We start from the raw sequence: 13,405 nt of genomic DNA on the forward strand, positions 1-13,405 counted from the left end.
ATTAAAACATGAAACATGGAAAGTACATAAAACTGGCCTTGCATCCACCTAATGATAGATTAACAAAGCAGTTTCCCCTGTTCTTTCACAAATAACCACACTTGCATATCACTTACTATAGCAGCTTTCACATGCTCGTCCTATTGCCACGTTCTGTGCCTGAACTCCTGCACCATTTACCACTCCTGGCTTGACGCTGTTTACACTTATCTGGTTGGGATTTGGCTTGTTACTTATAAAACAAAAACAAAACAAAGAAGGAAAATTAGTTTACAGTAACAGTTACCATTCTGATGATATATCAGACAAGGTAAGTAAAGCTTAGATATCTCCCATTTCTAATGCTTATAACAAAAAATAGCTTCAGCAGCCAGGAAAGAATGTTTTCATACTCAGTTCCCCTTATTTTATTATAATGAACTCTATCAGGGATGTAGCAATTGGGGAAACTAGGGAATCCACACCTGCTGCAGGAAAATGAACTTTGAATTTCTTAACCCAAAGGATTTGTGCTGGGACCCCTGAGAGAATCAGTAAGCTAAAGAAAGGGTGATGATAAGGAGATGAAAACATGAGAACAGAGGAGAGGAAAAATAGAAGGGCTTTTGTTGTGTGGAAACTGGGTTTTGAAAAATTCAGAAACTGTTTTCTTCTTTTCAAAAAAAGGGATGGAAAGAGAGTACAATTGTCCCTCACTTTCTGTGGACTTGAGAGTCCGCAGTCTTGCTCTTCATGGGAGGGACAAGCAGGGAAGGACAAAATAGAGGCACGTGCCCCTGCGCGACCCCACACGCACATGTGCCATTATTTTCAATGGGTCTCAAATAATTGTGAGTCACCATTTTCTCTGGGGTGTCCAGAATGGATCCCTCGAGAATTGGGAGGGACTACTGTATAATGGATGGGATTTTTTTAGCTTGATTTAGGTAAAGCTTTCAGTGTAGCAGGCTAAAAATAATATAAAGTAGTAAACACATTTAAACACAATATAAGACCTTCCTGACAGTAAGAGCAGTTCAACAGTGGAATATGCTGCCTTGGAGTGTAGTGGAGTTTCCTTCTTCGGAGGTTTTTAAACAGAGGCTGAATAGCCATCTGTCAGGGGTGCTTTGATTGTGTATTCCTATGTGATAGGGAGTTGGGCTGGATGGTCCTTATGGTCTTTTCCAGCTCTATGATTCTATGTTGCATCTGTGCAGCATCTGCATCACTGTTGAAAACTCCAATACATACGCTCCCATATATTACACTTATTACATTCTGTGTGAAAATATATAGAAGTAATGAAAGGCACTTACTAATTAGGGATATATACTTGCTTTAGTTTGCTTTCTGCTTCTGCAGCTTTCAACCGTTTCTTAATATAAAAAGAAAAATAAAACAAATTAGAACTTCAATAAATTGAGAAATCCTTCCCTTCTTAACATGTACCACTAAAAACTATCTTAGTAAACAAGAAGTCAGTTCACCTCTTGGAAACAGGGGCTGCTGTTCATCCATTTTGTTAGCATCATGGATTTATTTAGTAGTTTATGAACACTACTAATCAGCAAAGCTGAAAGTATTAATCAATACATGAATGCAATTAATTCATAAATTAAGAAATACAGATTAAAATAAGCAGTTTTAATCACTGATGGAGTTCTACAAAATAATTGTTACAAATGATTTATGTGTCACTTAATTTGGGTTAATTTATTTACAAGAGTCTTCCAGACCTTGGCATACACTTACATAAGAAACTGCTGTTCAATATCTCCAAAATATTACTACTGAAACAAATTTAGTGATCTATAGATTTACATGTCTGTATGCAAACAAACTCTTACAGTACGGCTAAGAAGTGTAGAGAAATTTCTTGTGTAGTTTCCAAAAGCCGTTCTTCAAATTAATGCATTTAACACTTTGTCCATACTCCCAACCATGCCTGGTGCCCAACCTGGCTCCACTTCTCCTTCCATCTGTTGTGGTAGCCCTGATCACAGGGCAGCTCCCATGCATGCAAGCATTCTCTTAGTTTTTCCACCCTATCTATAAAGTGTGGCACCATCTTGTTCACTTTAACTTTCTTGGCCCCAATCAATGCATATAATGGCAGATACAGCACAAGAAGGCAATGTTGTTGAGTCCAAACATTCAACAATCTTCTCAGTACTGCTACAGGGCAACCTCTGCCCCCAAGTCCACTGAATGCAGTTAAGTATCCTGCAGCACTAGTGGTTTTGTTCTTACCATCCCTGCACTGAATTATAACTCTCTGTATTAAAAGAGATCAAGATGTCCAGCAGGTCAAGAATCAAATTGTTCTGGATATCAAGGAACATGTCAAATGAAGAGTATGTGAATAAAATGCTGCTTCAGCACTGGTTACCCCTAGCTAGACATCTTTATATCTGCCTCTGCTGTCCTGGCACTGCTCTGGGTTCCTGTATGATGAAGGAGACAGTTTAGTATCTTCAGGCTCTGGATTAATCCTCCTAGCCAGGAAGCACTATAAAAGAACTTATAGAGGATCTATGTTCTAGTTAAAAAGCAACCGTCTTCCTCAGCTGTGGTATTTTTTGAAATCCTTTTGTTCTCCTTTGGTCTTGACCCACGTTTTGGTTCTGGCTTGCTCCTCAATTATGCTGTCTAGTTTGCCCTTTGATTCTGATAACTATCTTTGTTCTATTGTTCCTAGTTCACTGTCTCCTACTGGGTAGAAGGTGAGTAACTTTGTGTTGTCAGATGAGTGCTGTGCCATTGCTTCTAGGTTTTGCTTGGACACACTGCTGCCTCTTCTCTTGTGGCCCTTGGCCACTTCAGAGCATACCTGCATACACAGGTTCCTCTGAACTGTGGCCCAGGTGGGTTTAGTTCTGTCTGTACTAGGAAGGTGATAGGAAGTAACAGATAGACCGAATGAAAAACTGCAGACAGGCCAAAATAAAGCTACTTCAAGTCACTTTGGAAGTGTGCTGTTTTAATTATGCAAGCGTCCTAAGAGGCCAGAAGCTGTGCCTAAGCCATGTTCCAGTCCTAAGGTCTGGAGCGCAGCTTTGGCACAGCTTCTGGACTCTTAAGATGTGTGTGTCATTTAAAAAGCATACCTCCAATCTGATCTGAAGCAGCTTTATTTTGGCCTGTCTGTTTGGGCCCTATATTTGACCTAAGAACTGTGTATTTAAGCAAACACACCCCACAAACTGATGAGCAACACTTGATTACCCTATACTAATAATTCCCTTAATATAAAGCTTAATTTTTATTCATCTTGCAAAATTATCTATAGAGAAGGGTCTCAATCTCATGTCTGTGTCCTAAAAACCAAATGTTTCAATTTCTATTAGGAAGTGAGGTTTTATTGTTTATTGCTAGTGGCAGCAATTCTGGTTTTATATATAATGAAGCATTTCTAACCTTGGGCTCTAATGTTATTTAACATGGTGGTATGAAGTTCAATAGATCCAAGATTCTATGTTTCACACAGGGGAAATAACCTTGTTGCTTGTCACAAGTCCAAAGTCTCAAGTATATGCAAATAAACTAATCCCCAATTTTTTAACATATAAATAGTCAGTACTGTCATTCAAGACAGTACAAATAATAATAATAATAATAATAATAATAATAATAATAATAATATACTTATATTCCACCTTTTCCTTGCCGAATCAAGGCGGATTACTGTACAAGCAAAGGTAACAAAAAATTCAGGTACAAAATACACCCCCCGCCAATTAAATCACAGGAAATATAGTAACAAAAATTATACAAAAAGTCAAAAATACATATTAAAGAATACAAAATACAAAAGATCTAAAATACATGGCATAGCATAATAATTCAGGATACATGACATAGCATAAGGAGCCGGCATTTTTAAAGTGCCAACAGCTGCCTCAGATCTGCTGGGCTTCAGGTGGTCCGGGACAGGAGAATTGGGCAGGAGCAGACAGCCTCTGGTCTACAGTCCTTCCGAACACCACTGGGCTTAATCAAAACTCGCCCTCCTCACTGCCTCCACTCTTCCCAGCCCAGATGGAATTAGGGGGCTGTCAGCTGGCGTCCTATCCTGTTCCTTCGGTGTCTCAGGCTGCTGCTACCAGGTGTTGTAGGCTGGAGAGAATAAGGGAGAAGCCCCTTTTGAGCCCTTCCTCGTTCAGTGTCTCAAGCTGCAACTGCCAGGTGTTGTAGGCCAATGAGACAGCATTTCCTGAGCCCTTCTGTAGAATCTGCATGGACTGCGCTCTCTGTCCAGAGTCTAAGGACACCTTCTCTGCCTCCAGGATTTCAGTGGCTTTTTCTCCAAACAAGTCCTGCTGCTTTTTCTGCTTCTGCTCTTCTGCCTGGCTCAAGAGGAAGCCTTCAGCCAGGGCCACCGCCTGGGAACTGGTCTCTGCCCCACATTCCTTGACCCAGCTGGCCATCTCTGGAGGAAGGATGGCCAGGAACTGCTCCAGGATCACCAAGTCCAGCATCTGACTCTTGGTGTGCCTTTCTGGCTTCAGCCACTGATGGCAAAGACTGGAGAGTCGGCTGCAAATCCCTCGGGGCCCCTCAGCCTCCCCATAGCGAAACTGCCTGAAAGAATCATAGAATCATAGAGTTGGAAGAGACCGCAAGGGCCATCCAGTCCAACCCCCTGCCATGCAGGAAATCACAATCAAAGCATCCCCGACAGAGGGCCATCCAGCCTCTGCTTAAAGACCTCCAAAGAAGGAGACTCCACTACACTCCGAGGGAGTTTGTTCCACTGTCGAACAGCCCTTACTATCTGGAAGTTCCTCCTAATGTTGAGGTGGAATATCTTTTCCTGCAGTTTGCATCCATTGTTCCGCGTTCTAGTCTCTGGAGCGGCAGAAAACAAGCTTGCTCCCTCCTCAACATGACATCCCTTCAAATATTTAAACAGGGCTATCATATCACATCTTAACCTTCTTTTCTCCAGGCTAAACATCCCCAGCTCCCTCAGTCATTCCTCATAGGACATGGTTTCCAGACCTTTCACCATTTTAGTTGCCCTCCTTTGGACACGCTCCAGTTTCTCAATGTCCTTTTTTGAATTGTGGTGCCCAGAACTGGACACAGTATTTCAGGTGAGGCCTGATCAAAGGAGAATAGAGTGGCACTATTACTTCCCTTGATATTGGTGCAGCCTAAAATTCGCGATGGCCTTGTTAGCTGCCACATCGCACTGTTGACTCATGTTCAACTTGTGGTCTACTTGGACTCCTAGATCCCTTTCACATGTAGTTTCATTCAGCCAGGTGTCCCCCATCCTATACCTGTGCGTTTCATTCCCCCCCCCCCCAAGTGCAGTACCTTACATTTCTCCGTGTTGAATTTCATTTTGTTAGCTTTAGCCCAGTTTTCTAGACTGTTCAGGTCATTTTGAATCTTGATCCTGTCCTCTGGGGTATTAGCTACTCCTCCTAGTTTGGGGTATTAGCTACTCCTCCTAATTTGGTGTCATCTGCAAATTTGATAAGTATGCCCCCAATTTTGTCCTCCAAGTCATTGATAAAGGTGTTGAATAGCACTGGGCCCAGGAAAGAGTCCTGTGGGACCCCACTGGTCACTTCTCTCCAGGATGAAAAGGGGCCATTTGTTGAGCACCCTTTGGCTTTGGTCAGTCAACCAATTACAAATCCATGTAACAGTTGCCTTGTCTAGCCCACATTCTACAAGCTTGTTTGCAAGAATATCATGGGGAACTTTGTCAAAGGCCTTACTGAAATCAAGATATACTACATTCACAGCATTCCCTTCATCTAACAAGCTGGTAATTTTATCAAAAAAAGAGATCAGGTTTGTCTGGCATGACGTCTTTCTCTGAAACCCATGTTGACTTTTTGTGATTATGGCATTGCTTTCTAGATGTGCACAGATTCCCTGTTTAATGATCTGCTCTAGAATCTTTCCTGGTATTGATGTCTGACTAACTGGATGATAATTGTTTGGATCCTCTTTTTTCCCCTTTTTGAAGATGGGGACGTTTGCCCTCCTCCAGGACTGATACTGACCCTCTATTAAAGGGTCACTGCTGTTTTACATTCAAGACAGAAGGCCTTCTTACACTCAGCAATGTGGAACATACTTTTATCAAGCAAGAATACTTCAAAAATCCTCAGCAAATTTATTTAAATAGATTATACTCTGTTCTTTTCAGGCTATTAAGCAAAGAATTTAGATTAGTACAAGATTGTGAACAGTTATTTGACTCTAAGTCCCTTGCAGAGCTGTAGTGGAAAATTGTACAGAATACTTAAATCAAAAGAGAAAGGCACACTGAACATAATAGTTTTTTGTTTGTTAAGAATGAGAAGGATGACACACAGCTCTTCTGTATTTTTTCCACTTATGAACTAGACAGCTGACCCTGTTATCCAAAATCAGTCTAGTCCTCCATACGTTTCTGTATGTTATGAGGCATGTGCCATTCAAATATTCCTCCCTCCCCCACAAAGGAACACATTTATAATCATCCACTAAATCACCAGGCTGAATATATAGGATTAAAAAGAGCCCTAAAAGACAAATCTCAGTTAGGAGTTTAAAACAACACAAGTTCTTTGAAGTCAATGCACTGCCTGGTTCTTACCTGTTGAACATAACGATCTGTTGTTTTCCACATATAGTAATACTCAATTATGCTGGTTAGAGATTTCCATGGAAGCTAAGAACACACAAAAATTGAGGTGACAAATCTACAAAATCATACCAGCAAAAGACTTGAATAAGAGCATTTATTAGCACAAAAAGCTGTGGCTAAGCATTCCCAAACCAAGTCCCATGTTGTCAAGCTTACAGAAACTTGAATATATTGCTACCTTAAATTTAAACCTATGAACTATTTATCAAAGCATTTTAAAAAGAAGCTTGCTAACAGAACATTTAGTGCAAGTCTGAAGTATTTTTTATTGTAGACAATACACAGAATATACCATATATATTTGACTATAAGTCAATCTCATGTATAAGTCGAGAGCAAGTTTGGGGGTCAAAATTATGGATTTTGATATGACCCATGGATAAGTCAAGGGTAAAACTAAAATTTCTAGACTTATAATAATAATAATTTGTTTTATTTATATACAGTACCGCTATTCCAAAGATCATAGCGGTGAACAGCAAGTAAGCTAATTAGCAAGTAAGCTAATTTGCCCCCAACAATCTGGGTACTCATTTTAGCGACTTCAGAAGGATGCATCGAGATGAGAGGTTACCAGTGCACGCACCACCATTTCTAGGTCCCCCAGCTCCAAGTAGGGTTGCAGCTGGCGTATCAACCTCAGCTGATAACAGACTCTTCCGGCTGTCGCATCTATCTGTGATTATAACTGGGCAACGAATCCAGGAGCTCTAACTCTTCCCAGCCAGGTAACACTATATTCTTTAATCATAATTAGCTTGCTAAAAAAAAATGTCAGCTTTACACTGTACATTCTGAGCTGAAATAATTTTCGCAGAGCTGTAAAGCTGTGCTATGGCGAGCCTCCTTTTGAGTAACAGGCAAGATGTAGAACAAGTTTACAAGTATGTCAACATTTTAATTTGATACAGCTGGGTATAATTTCCCCAGATTTTGAATGAAACTAGGCCACATATACCAAATTAGATTTAGTTTTAAAATGATCTTGTACGCTTCAAGAAATCCCTGACATATTGCTGATCCCAGATCAAATTATCACTGAGGTAGGAAAATGTTTTTGACTGCTCACAGTTGGTAAATATAAAAGCCAATAATAGCTCTCATTACTCATGTTAAAAAACCTACACTAACATATTCTATCTTGACAATTCTCTTCCATGCTACTAAGGGGTGAAACAGACTGGCAGTTTAGAACAGCCGGAAGCTGTTTCAGCTGCGATCGACTCCCAATCAGAGCGGGACCTCAACAACTGGATGCCACAGTCCCAAGGCCGGCCACTGCCGTGGTCAGGAACGGACGGATGACAAGGAGCGTTTTCCACCATGCTTTTAGTGGCCAGTTTTGGCCTGCTTTAGCTGGCCTTGGTGTGGCTTCTGGCTGATCCAGGGACATGCATCATCTACATGCCATGCCCCTGGATTGGCCAGAAGGTGGCACTTTTTGTCCATCTGTTTTGGACCATAATCATTGCAACTTCATCTATATTATTTCTATGGAATAAAGCTGAGGAGAATTAAATGGTAGGGCAGCTGTAATTCACAAAATAGAGAATTCTGCTCATGATTTAATAGATGTGCAAAACCCTTGGCTACTTACAAAATCTTGCTGAATATCAGTGAAATCTTTTCCATATTTTTCAAGGGCTTCTTCAAAGAGATTTGCCTCTGAAGCAGACCATTCTTCCATCTCATCCCTGCACAAAACAGGCCCACCCTGTGGTACAAGGGCAGAGATTGCCTTGGAAATGTCATAGACATTTTTGTGCAAAGTATCCATGGCGTGGAACTACACAGTAAAGTAAAGCAAACAGGAAGTGTTAAGAGAACCACTATGTATCTATACAGTGTACTTCAAAATCAAAGATTTATGACAGCAATTGAATGACTGGTGCATGTCCTATATATGTTAATAGAAGCAATATCACAACCAGATGTGCAACAAACTGTATTTCCACTCCCAAAGGGGATCATAGTTCAAAGTTATCCGTGTGTTTTACTAGCACAGGAAACCCTTTCTCCCAAGCAAAATTAGTAATCTCTATTTCAGATTCAGACATCTTGAAATACATCTTGAAATACAATTCTACAATTCATTTTAAAAAGGAGAAAGTTGAAAAATATCTTCAGAACTCAAAATGGTCCCTAATATTCAAGATGCTGTGAAACTGCAACTGTTACTAGCCCTACCTTTAGTAAACAGGTTTTTAGACAACTAGGATATGATATGGTACGTACACTGTGGATAATTTTATCTACCTTTGCCATGATCCTGGAGCCAGTTGGCTGTCAGTGGCAGAGTAGTGGCCAAATGGGTTTGTTTACTGGGAAAGACACTTGCAGACTATGAAGATATAATACAACTGAAACCATGCTTCTACATTACAACCACTCAACTCGCATCCAATGCAAACAACACACAACAATACATTTTGCTATATGATTCAAGTGTCCCAAGAGCTTATAGATAAAGAGACTACAGGAGGTGGCAATCTTGATATTCATCAGTCTTTTCAAATAAGAAGTACTGTACATTTACTGCTCTCTTACAAAAACATGTTTGTCAAATGAAGATGAAAAATTAATAATAAAACTAACCTCCAAATCTACATCTGTTTTATCATGCCTGATTATGAAACACAGCAAGCTTTGGTCACCTAGTTCAATGATTTACACTAGGGATTCATAGGATCACTGAGTTGGAAGTGACCACAAGAAGCATCCTGTACAACCTCCTGCCAATGTAGAATTCCACATCTAAAGCATCCTTGAGAAATGGCCATACAAATTCATTTAAAAAGCACAAGTGAAACAGTGTCTATCATCTGCCAAGGTTTTGTCTATTCAAAAGGTGGTGTGGATTTAGCCCTGAATTCCCAGGTTTTCTTGGTTGCCCACGGTGTATTTAACCTGTTAAAGCTGTTAAAGCAGTAATGCCAATTGCTGATAATGTCTGATCTGACCACAGTGCTGCCTGTTTTAATTCCATTTGGATTGCTATAACATACTGTACTTGAAAACAGTGACAAGACTGTTAACTAATTAGAAGAAGCATGCAATTATTTTATTACTACAGTTTCACATAAGATTAGCTTTCTTCAGATTTATATGCTATAATCTATATAGCCTTATACAACTTGAATGTCTTCAGAATATTAAAGGAACAATATTCTCTGACACAAGTCTACACAGACTTCAGTCATGCCACTCTCAGAGGCATGTTTGGCAAGGGTGCAAGAGAGAGCTTTCTGCAAGAGGAGGCTGTTCCAAGGCTCTAGAATCCCCTTCCAAGTGGTCTAGTCCCCTCATGATAGTCCTGCTGCCAGCACATAAAATTTTACTCCCAATGGGTTTCAGCAATTGGCTGATTGATGAGGAAGTAGCTTTTAAAGAGGAGAAACTATTATTTTTTAAAAATTCAGAGAAACATAAAATCATAGAATGGAAAATTAGAAGAGACCACAAGAGTTAATCCAGACAATCAAAGTGGGAATCCATATCTATAGTAACACTGAGATCAGAGGCCATCCAATCTTTGTTTTAAAATCTCCACTGATTCCACAAACACAGCAGGAATACTGGAGATCAGTAACTGACTTACAATTACAGCCCTCAGGTTTCAGATATCTAGGCATACTCCTCACAAAGATAATTTACAATTAATATTTAGAAATTCTAAACCAATTACTAATTGGATGAGTTTTAAAACTATTTCTTGGAAAACCTAAATTTGTCATTATTAGACCGAATAACATTGACTAAAGCGTTTCTTACTCCAGAATTATTCTTTCTTTTCCAATCTATTCCAGTTGTATTACTTTAAAGTGTATGGTTTTAAGTGCTTTTATCTTTTTAAATATTCTATTTTTAAACAAATGATTTCTATTATTCCCCTTGCACCTCTTCAACAGTATTCCAAAAAATGGCAAATGATTATAAATACATATATGTTTGATCAAAAAAAGCCTAGATTTGCTAAAGCACACTGTTACAATTTTCTAGCTGTGGAGAGACTTGCCATTGACAAAGCTTACGTTGAGGCATTTCAAGCCTGCCAATTAATCAAACTCATTTGAAATAAATCAAATGTAAAATGGGTTCTTTAGAACTTATCAGTGAATCTACATTTAAGACAGGATTTCTGAGTATCATTTCTTATCCAAAAAGATAATAAAAAATATTACTAACCCTTATCTTCAAAATTGTTTATATGTTTGGTGTTGATGGACAAAAGAATTACTCCTCACCCTTCCCCAATTTGTACATTTTTAGCACATGAAAATAAAATTAATCAGATAAAGTCAATTTAAAGACTGGGCAGATAAAGGCATCTATTATATTAAAGACTTATTTAATTGTGGCAAACCCAAAACTGCCCAAGAATCTTATAGATCCAACTGCACCTAATGGGTTTCAAATTAAACAGGTTACTTCCTTAGCTAAAAAGCTCAAGTCAAAGGGAGTTATCCACTCTCTTACCATGTTTGAAATCTTTTGCACTGATTTAAATTCCTCTCATACAGAAGAGCAGCAGAAATATATATGTCTTGCTGAATGTAAATATAGTGATGGGAAATCCTCTAAAAGGACTTAGGAATTTGAACTCCAAATTAAAATCCTGGACTCTAAATGGTTTTGCATTTGACATACTCCTCTTTGCTCTACTCCTCTTCGCAAATCTAGATTAGTTTATACTGTACTAAATAAAATATTCTAAAAGTGATTCATCAATGGTATCTCATCCCCAATAAAGTTGCCTTAATCTTGAAGGGTTCTTCACCCTTCTATTGGAGGGATTGTTCAATGAAAGGCATGTATATGCACATATGGATTCACTGTCCCATGATTTATAACGTTTGGGCTCAAGTATTAAGACAAATCTCAAATATTACATGTCAAACAATACATTTCTGCCCTAAATTGGGACTTCTATTTACTCCTAAGAAAATGCTAATTTAAAACACAAAGACATGATTTCACTCCAGTTATCTACTGCTCATACTGAATTCTCCAAGGGTTGGAAAACTCAAGGTAATACTTGGTGTCATAAAATATGGAAGATGATCTTGATGGAAAAACCATTACAGTGGTGCCTCGGGTTACGAAATTAATTTGTTCCGCCATTCCCTTCGTAACGCGAAAATTTCGTAACCCGAAATAGCTTTCCGTTAGCGCTGGAAGCCTATAGCATTTGAATTTCGCGCCGAAATGAATTTTGTAACCCGAAAAATATTTCGTAACCCGAAACAGTTTTTGCCAATCCAACTTTTTCGTATCCCGGAAATTTCGTAACCCGCGCATTTCGTATCCCGAGGTACCACTGTACAGTGTGCCCTTACTTTATGTGGGGGATCCATTCTGAGCCCATTTAAATGAATGGGGCTTGTGCACGCGGCAGCTCCAGTGCACCATGGGCACACGCCCCATTCTTCCCTATGGGACGCACTGCCCCTTCTCCCCATGCTGAAAGCCACATAAAGCATTCTTGCATATGACACAGGAGCACTGTATATGCTATTAGGTTATCCAATGGAATGGAAAGTTCTTTCTTTCTTCCTTTTTTTCAGTTTTGTGAATGTCTTGTCAAACAGGCTTCTAGTGACATCTCCCTGATGCACATGCAGCCTAAACTATTGACAACCTCCTTTTTTGGTAACTTTCTGACTTAATCATTTGAACAAAAGAATGTCTCAGATACGCAGCTTTCATTTTGATTTATTATTTTCTTTATTGTTAAATCTTTGTTATTGATTTGTTTGCTCTTATTCATCATCTCACTGAATCAAAGAGTTGGAAGAGACCACAAGGGCCATCCAGTCCAACCCCCTGCCATGCAGGAAATCACAATCAAAGCACCCCCAAGAGATAGCCATCCAGCCTAAACAAAGACCTCCACTACACTCCGAGGGAGTGTGTTCCTCCTAATGTTTAAGTGGAATTTCTTTTCCTGTAGCTTGCAGTCATTGTTCTGTGTTCTAGTCTCTGGAGCAGCAGGAAACAAGCTTGCTCCATCCTCAGTGTGACACCCCTTCAAATACTTAAACAGGACTATTATATCACCGCTTAACCATCTCTTCTCTAGGCTACTGTATTGTTATATATGGTAAGTGTTATATTTTCAACTTCAAGCATTCAAAATAAAAAAATAAATAAATAAATTCTTTCACTGAAGAAGAGTCCATCACCTTCTGAGATATTCTTGTCCACTATTGAACAGCTCTTACTGCCAAGTTCTTAATGTTTAGCTAGAATATTCTGTTTTGTAATTTTAACTCACTGGTTAGCCTCCGTAATTCAACTATCTTTTAAAATTACAATTTTTAGCAGCATTTTAATAATATAACTTTTTTGTTGTCTTCATCTGTACCTTTCTAATTAATTTTGTTGTGAGCTGCCTTTTTCAGTTTTGTGTGAAAGGCAAGACATAATACAAATAGGCAAAAGAAACATTAGACAGGCTTTATAAGCTGATCTGGACTTTAGATTAAATTACTCTCACTTTTGTACTGAAATCATATTTAGGGGAAGTGATTACATAGTTGGAAGTGGTTATATGTCAATATTGTAAGAAATATCATCTCAACAAATTTTAACGTTTGTGTAATGATGGTACATATAAGATTTATGTTTTATAAGGGGGTAAATTGTTAGAGATTTCACTGAGTACAGAGGTCTTGCAGGTAAAATGGTTTAATATCTGTTTCCTTGAAGCTAAAATGAAAAAATGGACACTGTACAAGTAACAGCACATCATTGAGTGTGGAGGCTACAGTG

The 13,405-nt window shown here is 39.0% G+C and overlaps 1 protein-coding gene across 1 annotated transcript in view; it reads right to left on the reverse strand.

The window, feature by feature from the left end:
• The window catches only part of LOC121928421 (metastasis-associated protein MTA1-like), a 92,224-nt gene that overhangs the window by 37,973 nt on the left and 40,846 nt on the right, over positions 1–13,405 (reverse strand). Inside the window, 4 exon segments of the mRNA XM_042463088.1 lie at positions 117–232; positions 1,299–1,357; positions 6,584–6,658; positions 8,232–8,420. Coding sequence (XP_042319022.1) covers positions 117–232; positions 1,299–1,357; positions 6,584–6,658; positions 8,232–8,420 — 439 coding nt within the window.

Source organism: Sceloporus undulatus, chromosome 4, assembly GCF_019175285.1.
Source record: "Sceloporus undulatus isolate JIND9_A2432 ecotype Alabama chromosome 4, SceUnd_v1.1, whole genome shotgun sequence".
NCBI classification, from domain to species: domain Eukaryota; kingdom Metazoa; phylum Chordata; class Lepidosauria; order Squamata; family Phrynosomatidae; genus Sceloporus; species Sceloporus undulatus.